The 12347-nt window shown below is 38.2% G+C and overlaps 1 protein-coding gene across 1 annotated transcript; it reads left to right on the top strand.

Moving 5' to 3' along the window:
- The first annotated feature begins 7991 nt into the window (after positions 1 to 7991).
- LOC118271121 (uncharacterized protein K02A2.6-like) lies at positions 7992 to 12103 on the top strand. The gene is given in 3 exon segments (XM_050705148.1): positions 7992 to 8544; positions 8547 to 9142; positions 9197 to 12103. Coding segments are annotated over 3 exon segments (4050 nt in total). The 5' UTR covers positions 7992 to 7997.
- Positions 12104 to 12347: the final 244 nt, after the last annotated feature.

The following is a 12347-nucleotide window of genomic DNA, read 5'->3' as shown; positions in this document are numbered from 1 at the left end:
CATTCAATATTTGACAACTGCTGTGATTGGACAAAAAATCCTCTTCTTCATTTGCGCCATCTGCTGAGCAAAACCGTAGCCCCCATTAATAGTCATTTTTGAATTCCCAACTTCGAGGTACCTTTTTAAACAAAACTACAATCAACGCACTAGCAGTATTTGAGCCAAGAAAATTAAGAAAAACTTAAATATAAAACGAATATCTTATAAAACGCAAAAAGGAAACAAATAAAAATTATATCGCTTTATGAAACCAGTTTTGAAATTGAACTTACAATCCTCGCAATCACAGTGAGATTGCTACAGCCACCTTGTATTGTTAGAAATCCACCGTCTCTAGTCCCCTCCTGTTCCAATTCTATCAGATCCTTTTCCTAGAGAGCCTGATATCTTTAGTATCGGTTTTCTACATCGTTGTATTACGTTTTATTATGTTGTTGCTTTAGTGAGGTTTTTGTTAATATTGTTTTGAAGATTATAGTGAATTATTTAAAGTTAAGGATTGGATTAAAGATTGTAGTAGATTATTTTGGGCTGATTTTTATGCGTGAAAAGTTATTTCACGTAATTATTTGAGGAACTCGACTAGTTTGAAGCTAAGGTAGAGGCTCATATTTATGAGCAGTATGTTCAAGTGCTATGCATTAATTCGAAACGTTAAAAGTATAACAGAATTGACATTAGAGCAGATGTATGACAAAGGCACGGACCGAAAGTCCGCAGAGAACTAATATTAATAGAACTAAAAAAACCTTAGAATAGAACTGGAAACCTCCAGCTTAGCAGTGACATATAACTAACAAGATAGAAACATAAAACGAGTAACAAAACTCCAATACTCGTTGATCCCATCCCGTTCAACACCAAAAACATGATTAAAAGTCAGCTTGCAGCTATAAAACCAACGAAGAAGCAAAATAAACAGTGAAAAGAAGAAGAAAAATCGATAAAATCTTCGATACACATTCGTCGCACCACCGAGTTCAGTTGCAACTTCCATTATTCCATGCTATAGTTATAAACTTGCTGCAGAAAGTCGGAAGACGATCACTGTTTGTCAGTTAAATAGAACTTTTGAAGTTTTAACGATAAACAACTTCTAGCGGAGTCATTAAAAGCGAGATTCTGGTAAATGAAGTAAGATAAGCGTTTGATTTGTTTAATCAGGTTCTTTCTGCTTTAAGTGTTGGTGGAGGAAGGTTTTTTAAAGTTAGGATATGAATTATGTATATTTTGATTTGAGGCGTAGATGGTCATATTTATTTCGGCTTGTCAGATTGTTTCTAAAATTGAGAGATTTGTTTATATATCCGAAGTGGGTTTTAATTTAGATTAATTTGAACTTAATGATATGAGTTATTTTGTCATCTAGCGTGAATTTGTTCAGCGATAGTCTAAATAAATCCTCTGTACTTGTCAAGTTTGTTAACTTAGTTATAAAAAAGAAGGATTTTTCTGTCATGCTTGCTAGTTCTTTATTTTCAATGCACCGTCTATTTATTCAAGTATTTAAATATAAAGATTCAAGTGTAGCTAAAACTCAACATCAGACAAATTGAATCTATCTCAAGATGTCGATGACAAAGAATAGGACAAATAATAAAAATGGGATTGCCATTAAAACTCGTAGGTTGATCGACCGATAGGACAAATATATACGTACATAGACTCGACAACAACGCTTTTCAATAGGCCTTTGTAATGCAAATGTAGCTAAAATATTTTGTGGGAAAAGGAAACCCAGTAAGGGTCTATTAAATTTTATTTGTCGCTGTGTGGCTCTGGTCCCTTTTAAGAGAACTTGAGAAATCGCTCGGTTAGCTACTAATATCAATATATTTCGTAGTTCAATATACTCGAGTACAAGATGCTGTTGCCAAACTAAGGGTAGGGTCGTGAAGAGAGGCTTTCGTAATTTTCTTTTTTTAAGTGACAAATGTTTTGTGTTTGAAAACTTTAAGAGGACTATTTGAGGGATAGGTTGCTTTAGTACAGATAAGTGCTATATTGATGGAAATTCACTCAATATCTTTAGAATATAATACAAAAATATTTTCCAAAAAGTAACGCATTCCCATAATTCATAAACAATGGTAAAATGAAAATAAAATATTTCATCTTTATCTATCCATTATAAACATCACATCAATCCACAAATCATATTAACTCAAGGGCAAATCTCTTTTAGAAAGTTCATCAACCCCGCTTTATGTTATGGAAAATATATTCACCATGAAAGTATGGAAAACACGTTACTCATAATATGGGAGTTCGGTCATTGAACTGTACCTTGATCGTGTGAAACTAATGTCTAAACAGTTGTAATATTTTTAATGTCTTTAAATAAAAGCAGTTTTGAAAACTTAATCACGTGAATATACTGAGAAAAGTTCTACTAGTTTCGAGTCATAGAGGGACTCTCTCTCATGAGCTGCGTGCGCGATTGCGGCAATGTTGCGCAGCATACGCACAGTCTACTAACTAGGAGAGCTTTTCTCATTATATTCACGTGAGTAAACCGTTTAATTTTAATTAATTTAGTATGTCTCACGATAGTTATAATAAAAAAAACATAGTTTTTGGGAAAAATAAAATGGCTGACAATAAAAATCAAAGCTGCATGCATGTTCACTGATTCTCAGTGTCGTTAAAAACAGATAAAACACATAAAATGCAGTCGCAGTTGAAGGCATTGTTATAATGCGGTTAAGGGCATACAACTATGTATTTGATTGAAGTAGCCAGTGTTTGTCGAAGTAAATATTGTCTTTGTAAATGTAATGTGTAATGGATTCTTAGCATTGGGGTCTTTTCTTGTTGCAATAATATTTGGTAATTTTCTCTAATTATCATAATAATATTTTATAACTGATAATAGAAACCTTTTGAAGAAAATAATCATGATATAAAATAGCAATATTAAAAACTGTTTATACTGCTTTAATATAAAGATATTTCGTTCTCTAATACGTTTAAGTAAAACGTTTGAAATTGGCAATATGTTTTGGTAAATTCACATGTCTCGTTTAGCATACAGCAGACAAACATAATAGAGTTGTTGTTTTTGAATAAATATGAATTTTGCATCTAAAAGAAATTGGAGAAAAATAAAATCAAGCGTTTGAGAATAGACGCATTTGCCTCGGAGCAATGATCTTTCAAACAGTTTAATTTTGAAAATGAACGATGTGAGATTGATCGAAAAGACAAAAGAACTTTACCATATTATGTATTATCTTTAATTTTATTAATCTCTGAATGATACAATATTTTATTAAATACATTATTTAATCAGTTAAGTAGTTAATTACTACTACTACTACACATTTACCTTCGAAAATCATTATCATTATTTAATAATAAACTATATCTAAATTGGAATACGTTTTAAAATACGTAATTCATGTTTTATCATTATATCTTTGTTTAAAATATAAATTGCTTTTATTCATAATATATGTATACTTAGTTTGCATGTGAAGCATGAATATTTTATTGGTTAGCGCAAGAATTAATTCGGCACACGTACTCAATTTTTTATATTGATATTTCATATAATACCTTGTCAAAAGAACGATTTAAACGTAATTTGTCTGTACTTTTATCATCATTGGTTTGTTATAAAGTCCGTTAGGATTAGGTACCTTCAGTTACGATTATATAAGTTACCGCTATACTCAAGTCATTTAATGGTTATTACTATCAATCTTTAGCAATTGTTTTAAAATCAAAATCGTTACCGAAAATAGTTTAAGTAATCATTAAATGTGTCTGAATGCGGTAGCTAGAGTTTAGATAAGTTAAATCTGGGCCTGATTTTTCACCTTCATATAAGTATAGTGATTCAAATTACATACTATCATGTACATAATGACTATCGGCCTTTAATATAAAAAAAAATACTTTGGATGACTGTGCCTGGTAATTATTACACTTAGGACTGTATACTGTATTTTGCTGTGCCCGACAGGGTCCATAATTGTGACTTAATACTGTATTTTTTAACACCTGTGTACATTATGGATGCAATAAATACTTGAATACTTGAATACTTAAAGACAATGAATACCATAAAAAACAGCAGTGATTTCAGAACATCATAACCTTACTAGAATTTCTGTCAGACGAATAAAAGTAACTTACATACATACATATCGTCACGCCTTTAATCCCCGAAGGGGTAGGCAGAGGTGCACATTATGGCACGTAATGCCACAGTGTACACCCACTTTTCACAATTTATGTTGTAAGTCCCATGTAATAGGGGGTGAGCCTATTGCCATATATCGGGCACATTTCCAGACTCCGTGCTACCACTGAGAAAATTTCGAAAAACCGAAAAAAGCCCAGTAATACTTCGCCCGACCCGGGAATCGAACCCGAGACCCCTTGCCCGGCAGTCGCACTTGCAACCACTCGGCCAACGAGGCAGTAAAAGTAACTTCTAGTACTAAAACCGCATAAATTGACAAAAGCTATAGCACTTTCTTGACCATCTTGTCTTCCTCGTAAATATTAATGTACTAGTATCATTCAGAACAGATACCTCAGCCTAATCTTGTCCAACAAACAGAAACAAATAATTAATCCAGACAATTAATCAAGATCATCCCAAATTAATCTGTTCCCATGTTCTGTCTCCTAATTTACATAACATAAGACTTAATACCATGAATCTGCATACAAGCGGTTCCAAACACAATATCGAAGTAATCAACACGTTCGAATACATTGGTCTAACAGTAATAGTAGAATGGGTGGGGCTGGGTAGCCTAACTAACCAGAGATATCCAATCTCTTTGTAATTGGGTTGGCTAGTCCTGGTCAATCTCGATGCAGTTTTGTTTCGTCGAGTAGTTATTTTGAGCGTTTACTTGTAAATGAAATTGTTATGTTAAATTAATTGTCTCAGTTGGAGTTGGTTTTAGTTTGGTTTTGAACAACAAATCCAAAAATAATACTGTAGTTTCGTTAAATACCTACTATGATAAAGTTTTCAATTGTGATTCAATAGTACACAAGACTTTGGATATATTTTAATTCGTCAGTGTTTGGCCACTAACTCGTCTGCTAGTAAGCAATGGCGTGGCCGATGATGGAGCATGCCTACCTATAAGCAACTTACCTATGTTTACATGCAAAAAATAAATTAAATGCTCTTTATATTTGCGTATTTAATGCCAGTCTCTCTATTGGCAAGTGAAACTACTCGCAAAAACAAGCAAGCAAGCAAACGTCTAAAAGTGTTCATAACAATAAAGCCGCTTAAGCTACGAAAAGATACACACCAAAAATAAAGTAAGGTACTTCCAACGCCAAGTTCTTCCACACTGCACAATTCAAAAGAAAATTACAGCATTCTGAACCTTATTCCCAACCGTTAATTGATACAGAGAGCGTCACCAGTCCCCCGTTAAAACTAATTGCTGACCATTTCCACGGAAGAAACAGCCGTACTTGCCTTTGTAAAATTAAAAATGTTACATGTAATGCCGACATTGAGAGGACCTTAATGGCGCCATTAGATTTTATTAGTAATTACTTGAAATGTTTGGTTGTGTTCAGTCAAAACAGATTTCATATTGTTTGCATTGGTTCTTTGATTCATTTCAGTGCAGATATTTCATTTTGTATGTGACAGATATTTACCCTTTCGATACTTGATAGTAAGCAATCGGGTTTACCCATCGACTCCAGCAACACCATTTTTTTTTCAGGGGGAAAATCATCCAATGACTTCTCCCGCATTGGGCAAAGCGAGAGGGAGTGTCAGACTCTTACTGACTAAAAACCACCCCGTTCCTTCTCCTGAGGGTCCGTGACATAACCCGCTAGGTAAAAACAGTAGATAACATTACATACCTATACTTAGTTAACAATGTTAAGATAGATAACTTACACAAGGGTTTAGGCCTATTATGAAGGGTAAAGGACATGTACGCACGTGATTCCAGCTATAATTGTACACCCACTTTTCACCATTCTGTGATTATAAGGCTTAGGTAATAGACTTGCGAGGTGAAAGTCTAGCCATATCCTGGACGCAATTCCAGACTTCGTGCTACTACCGAGAAATTTTCGAAAATTCGAAAAAAGCCCAGCAATACTTTGCCCGACCCGGGAATCAAACCCGAGACCCCTTGTTCGGCAGTCGCAATTGCGACCACTCGACCAACGAGGCAGTCATAGATAATTTAATATCGATAAAACCATTTTAATATTAGTTTTTAACTGTTAACGTTTCATGTTTCTGTCAATCAATCTTTAAAATGCTGTTACGTATGTATGTGTGTACATATTATATTATGTGTCAGAAAAACATCTTTTTAAAGTTGAGTGCTGTCTGAATTTTTGAGTTGATATATCGCACTTATATCGACCTCAAAAAGGGTGCACAAACATTTTACAGTGTAAATAAAAATACTTATTTTTTCATGTCAAACACATTATGACTTTCACACGTTAAATTCAAAAGTGTATATGTTTGAATCTTTTTACAATAATCCCATAAAAGCTTTAGTTAATTATCTTAAAACCGTGTTAAACATTTACACAAAAGCAATCAAATTAAATAAGGAGAAAGTACAATATACTATAATGTCACAAGCTCTACGTTTTATATTGAGCCAAAAAGGATACAAAAATACATCCCACGGGAAAAGTACAAAAGTAGCCCTTACAACTAAACCGTAGTAAGTAATTTAATACATAATCACCGCTATCTCTATACAAAAGCTGCACAGAAGACGAATCAGGGGATCCTATTTGTGCTGGCGAGCTAAGCGCACATGAATAGTGTGATAAAGAGCTAGTCATGTCAATGAACACAATAGGAAGGCAATCATCTCGCACAACGTTATACAAGCAGCGTTATTGAACTACAAACCACAGGAACATTGGAGAAGGATCAATTTGAAATGACGTGAATGTTTGAAAACTGGTCTTTTGCCAACCAAGTTTGTATTGACAGCGAATTTTGTGAATTTTCCATGGCGTTCTGTCCTAAGCTATTTATTAGAATTCCACTCTGATGTCAGACAGCCTTGCTTTCAGAGTTGCTTTTACAATTGGTGTTTACTTCTAATACACAGTCTTATTGAATGTGTTGTAGGTTTGTTGATAAACCGATTTCTTTATTAGCTTCGTAAGGAAAATATAATTTTGAATTACTGTTCGTCCTTAAGTCGACGTTAACGAAAAGACAGGTAGTGCAATGTTGTTATGCATAGTCTAAATATGGCCACGTGCTCCTATAAAATGATGGAACTCATTAGAAGGTAAGTAGGCGCTGCACCACTTGCTTATCAGCTTAATCATCGTTCTACGATCATTCTCTTTGAAAACATGATCTGACCCTTAGTACGAGTTTGTTTTACGTTGAACAAAACTAAACGAAAGTGCTTTCGGGGCTCTGATTGGCCGGCTCGAATAAACCAACCAATCAGAGCGTCGAACTCGTTCTCGTTTCGATTACTTTAAAGGTAAAGCAAACTCGTACTAAGGGTACTGTATATTCATGCAGATAATGTTTTTTTAAGAAAATCTATAGATTCTGTATAAAACTATACTTCTGCAACTTACAATCTTTTTGCAGCGCTGTATTATTTTGAATCATGTTCGGTTGGATGCTATTAACAAGAGTGTCTAATATCCTACACTCTTCTATTTACGTTCAAACACTTATTGCGAAAATATCAACTTTGTAAAATTACTTCATTTATTGATCTAATGGCTTAATTTCTATGAAATATTTCAAAAAACGTAGAAATAAAATAGTACCTGTTATATTGGTATTCCTGTCGCGCATGCGCGCTTGGTATTACCGCGCGCCCTTATGTTGGCATTACTGCGCGGGCTGCGTCCCGCGCATTCTATTCGATTTTAAAAATATTAAAGCAGTGTGCAACAAACTAGCGAGTTTGATTGACGAATGTCATTTCCCGATTTCCCGCGCAAATACTTAACAGTGGCGACGAGCGGATTTTACATTTGAAAATATGTCCACGGGAACAACTTATGGCGTTCTTACGGCGTTTGATCACTCATCACAAGAGTGGAACAACTTTAAGTTGCGATTAGAACAATGGTTTATCGCTAACAACATTACTTTCGAAACCGACAAGGCAACAATCAAGCGTCGGGCGATACTTTTAACGTCATTATGTGAATCAACGTTCAAACTTGCATGCGATTTGGCGCTACCGAACAAGGTAGAAGAATTGGGTTACGAGGCGATCGTGAAACTCCTCGACAACCATTTTACTCCAAAAAGGTTCGGGTTTGCAGAGAAGTCAATCTTCTATGCAGCAACGCAGCGGCAAGACGAAACGCACACTTAATGGGCCGCTAGGATTAGAGGTTTGGCAACTCACTGCGCATTCAAGAATTTGGAGGAAGCTCTGCTGGATAGGTTCATCATGGGCATGACACCGGGACGTGAGCGCGACAAGTTGTTCATGCAGGATCAGCGGGAGCTGACTCTTGCAAAAGCGATCGACTTGGCGGAAAGCGTGCGTTGTGCACGCCTGGCGTCGTCGACAGCGGGGCGCAGGCGACCGCGGCGGCCGGTGCGGCCACAGCGGCCGCGGATAGCGTCTTCAATATCTCCAAGAAAGAGAAGTGCAGTGTGTGTGGTTTCACCAACCATAAATCTAATCAGTGTCGGTATAAAAACTTCAAGTGTAAAAAGTGCAATAATAAAGGTCATTTGCGTAAAATGTGCCCTAACGAGGGAAAAGTGAAATACGTGGAGGAAGGTATGTTGGACTGCGGGGACGACGGTGAGTGTTTTTATAATATTCGGTGCCTAAAAGGGAAACCCATGACAGAGCGAGTGACGGTCAGTGGTCTAGCCTTAGAGTTCGAAATTGATAGCGGTTCAGCAGTTAGCGTAATCTCTAAAAGTACTTACAACTCGAATTTTAAGCGGTTGCCATTGTCAGTCACCAAAAAACGACTATTTAGTTATACAGGGGAAAACATCGAAACTATTGGAGTTGTTGCGTTACCTATATCGTACCTAGGTCGCACACATACACTGGATGTGTACGTAGTACGCGCAGACGGGCCTCCGCTACTGGGCCGCGACTTTATTCGGGAATTTAATCTCGAGCTGGCGCCGGCAGCGGCTATGGCGGCGGCGGCGGAGCCCACGAAGGCGCGCGTACACGTCGTGTATCAACACACACCTTGCGAGTCTGATACGAGTATCGGTAAAGAGCTTTGTAAAATGTTTCCTAAGGTTTTCTCAGGCAATCTCGGGGCGTTTAATAAATACAAAATTGATTTACATTTAAAACCCGATGCACAGCCAATTTTTTTTAAGGCGAGGCCTGTTCCATATGCTCTCAGGGGGAAACTAGACGAGGAGCTCGACCGGTTATTAACGTTAGGCATTTTGAAGCCCGTGGAACATTCAGACTACGCGTCGCCCGTGGTACCAGTATTAAAAAAAAACGGTAGCCTTAGACTATGTGCGGACTACTCAGTTACAATCAATAAACAGTTGATAATTGATCAATATCCTTTACCAACGGTGAATGATTTGTTGGCTAAGCTACACGGAGGCGTACAATTTAGTAAAATAGATTTATCTATGGCTTATAATCAATTTATTTTGAACGAAGAGTCGCAAAAACTAACGTGTATCAATACTCATCGCGGTCTTTTTAATTTCACCCGATTAGTGTTCGGATTGTCTAGCGCACCAGCTATTTTCCAACGCGCTATGGAATGTTTACTTTCGGGAATCGACGGAATTATCTTTCTATTAGACGATATTCTGATAACGGGCTCAAATAGACACGAACACAAACAAAGGCTCACTACAGTCTTACAACGTTTAAATGATGCAGGGTTAACAGTACAAATGAGTAAATGCGAATTTTTTAAAGATGAGATTGCATACCTTGGTCATGTCATAGATAAACACGGAGTCAGAAAATCGCCCGATAAAGTCAAAGCTATTTTACAAGCTCCTAAGCCAACAAATATAATTCAGTTACAGTCGTTTTTGAGTCTAACAAATTATTACCGGAACTTCGTGCCGGACGCGTCATCTATATTAAGTCCATTATATGATCTGTTAAATAAAAATAAAAAGTGGGAATGGACTCATAGGCACAATGACGCGTTTGTCCGAATAAAAAACATTTTAGCGTCCGATAGAACTTTGCCACATTTTGACCCGAATGCTAAATTAATATTAACGGTAGACGCCTCACCGACCGGGCTAGGTGCAGTACTATCGCAAATAGGTCCAGATAAGTTGGAGCGGCCTATTTCGTACGCTTCCCGAACGCTCTCGCGGGCGGAAAAAAACTACGCACAGGTCCAAAAGGAGGCAACTGCAATCGTTTTTGGGGTTAAACGTTTCCATCAGTACTTGTATGGCCGTTCTCAGCCGTTTGTCCTTAGAACTGACCATAAACCCCTGTTGGCTATATTTGGCCCTTATAAAGGTATTCCCGAGATATCCGCAAATCGCCTACAAAGATACGCCATATTTTTAGCCGCGTATAATTACGTGATTGAATATATTAGTAGTAAACAAAATAGTGCGGATTATTTATCTCGCGCGTACAGCGGCGACAATGAGACGGAAACAACGGACGAGCTCACGGAATGCGAGGATCGCGCGGCTTACGTGAATTTCGTAACGGACGGCGATCTGCCTGTCACGTTAAACGATTTGCGCCGGGAAACGACTCGCGACACTAACCTGACTACTGTAAAGGATTTTGTGTTAAACGGTTGGCCTAGGAAGGTTAATGACGCCGAGTTAAAACCATTTTTCAATTGTCGAACTCAGTTATCTTACGAAAGCGGTATATTAATGCGGGGACATAAAGTAGTTATTCCTACAACTTTGCAAGAAAATGTTTGCAGGGAATTGCATAGTTCGCATTTCGGCATCGTAAAGATGAAGGCAGAGGCTCGCAAACGGTTATGGTTCCCCGGCGTGGACGCTGCGCTGGAACGAGTGGCCTGCACGGTGTGCGCGGCATTGCGGCCCGCGCCGCCACACGCCCCTCTTGCACCTTGGCCGCTGCCACCGCATCCGTTTTACCGAATTCATTTAGATTTCTTGGGTCCATTTCATAATTACATGTTTTTAATTATCGTGGATGCTTACAGTAAATGGGTCGAGTGTTATAACATGCTTTCAACTCATAATTCAAAGACAGTTATAAGTAAAATGCACGATTTTATGTCACGGTTTGGTATTCCACATACTTTGGTGAGTGACAATGGTACGTCGTTTACATCATTGGAATTCAAAGAGTTCTGTAACCTTAACGGTATCAAACACTTGTTATCGCCGGCTTATCACCCGGCTAGTAACGGGCAGGCCGAAAGTTTTGTCAAAATTGTAAAAAAGGGGCTGAAGGCAATAATTTTACAGGGTTGTAACAAATTAACAATACATGATAAAATTGCGAAATATTTATTCGATTACAGGAACTCTAAAAATAGTACCACCGACAAGTCACCCGCGGAGTTAGTGTTTGGGCGTTCGCTGCGCTCACGGCTAGATTTATTGAACCCTAACGCACCGTCGTCATTGACGTCCACAGATCTAACTCAAACTGTCGCGCGTAAACAGTCCTTACAGGCTAAACACTTCCGTGGTGTACTAAGACCAGAATTTAAAGAGAACGACCTTGTCTGGATAACTAAAAACACTAACAATAACAAAGTGAATTGGCTGGAGGGTATAATCACAAAGAAGATCGGAAATCTTATGTACAGCGTATACGTGCCACAATTAAATGGTGAGGTCACTAGACACATGGACCAAATAAGGAAAAGACTGTCTTCGCCAATATCATCGGCAACTGGTGAAGATCAGGACTGGGATCCTGACGTGATTCCCGATGTGGCGTCGCCTCACCCTGAACCTGCCACACATCGAGAGGGGGAAGGAGAGGCGACAACGGTTCTGGAACCAGCTGCGGCGACGCCGCCGGGCACGCCAGAGACTTCACCGCCATTAGCCACGCCGGGGACCTCACCACGCGCCGCCCGGCCAGTTACGCCCCACAGGCGAAGAGCAATTAGCCCAATCTTTTCGACTCCTCAGTCGACCTTACCATTAGATTGATTAAATAGATTAACCCCTTACTGCATACCCAGCCACAGTAGGTAGATATTAGTTAGTATAAGTATATTCCCCATCTTAGGGGGGAGAGATGTTATATTGGTATTCCTGTCGCGCATGCGCGCTTGGTATTACCGCGCGCCCTTATGTTGGCATTACTGCGCGGGCTGCGTCCCGCGCATTCTATTCGATTTTAAAAATATTAAAGCAGTGTGCAACAAACTAGCGAGTTTGATTGACGAATGTC

This window comes from Spodoptera frugiperda, chromosome 26, assembly GCF_023101765.2.
Source record: "Spodoptera frugiperda isolate SF20-4 chromosome 26, AGI-APGP_CSIRO_Sfru_2.0, whole genome shotgun sequence".
NCBI lineage: Eukaryota > Metazoa > Arthropoda > Insecta > Lepidoptera > Noctuidae > Spodoptera > Spodoptera frugiperda.
This window is presented reverse-complemented; position numbering and strand designations above follow the sequence as displayed.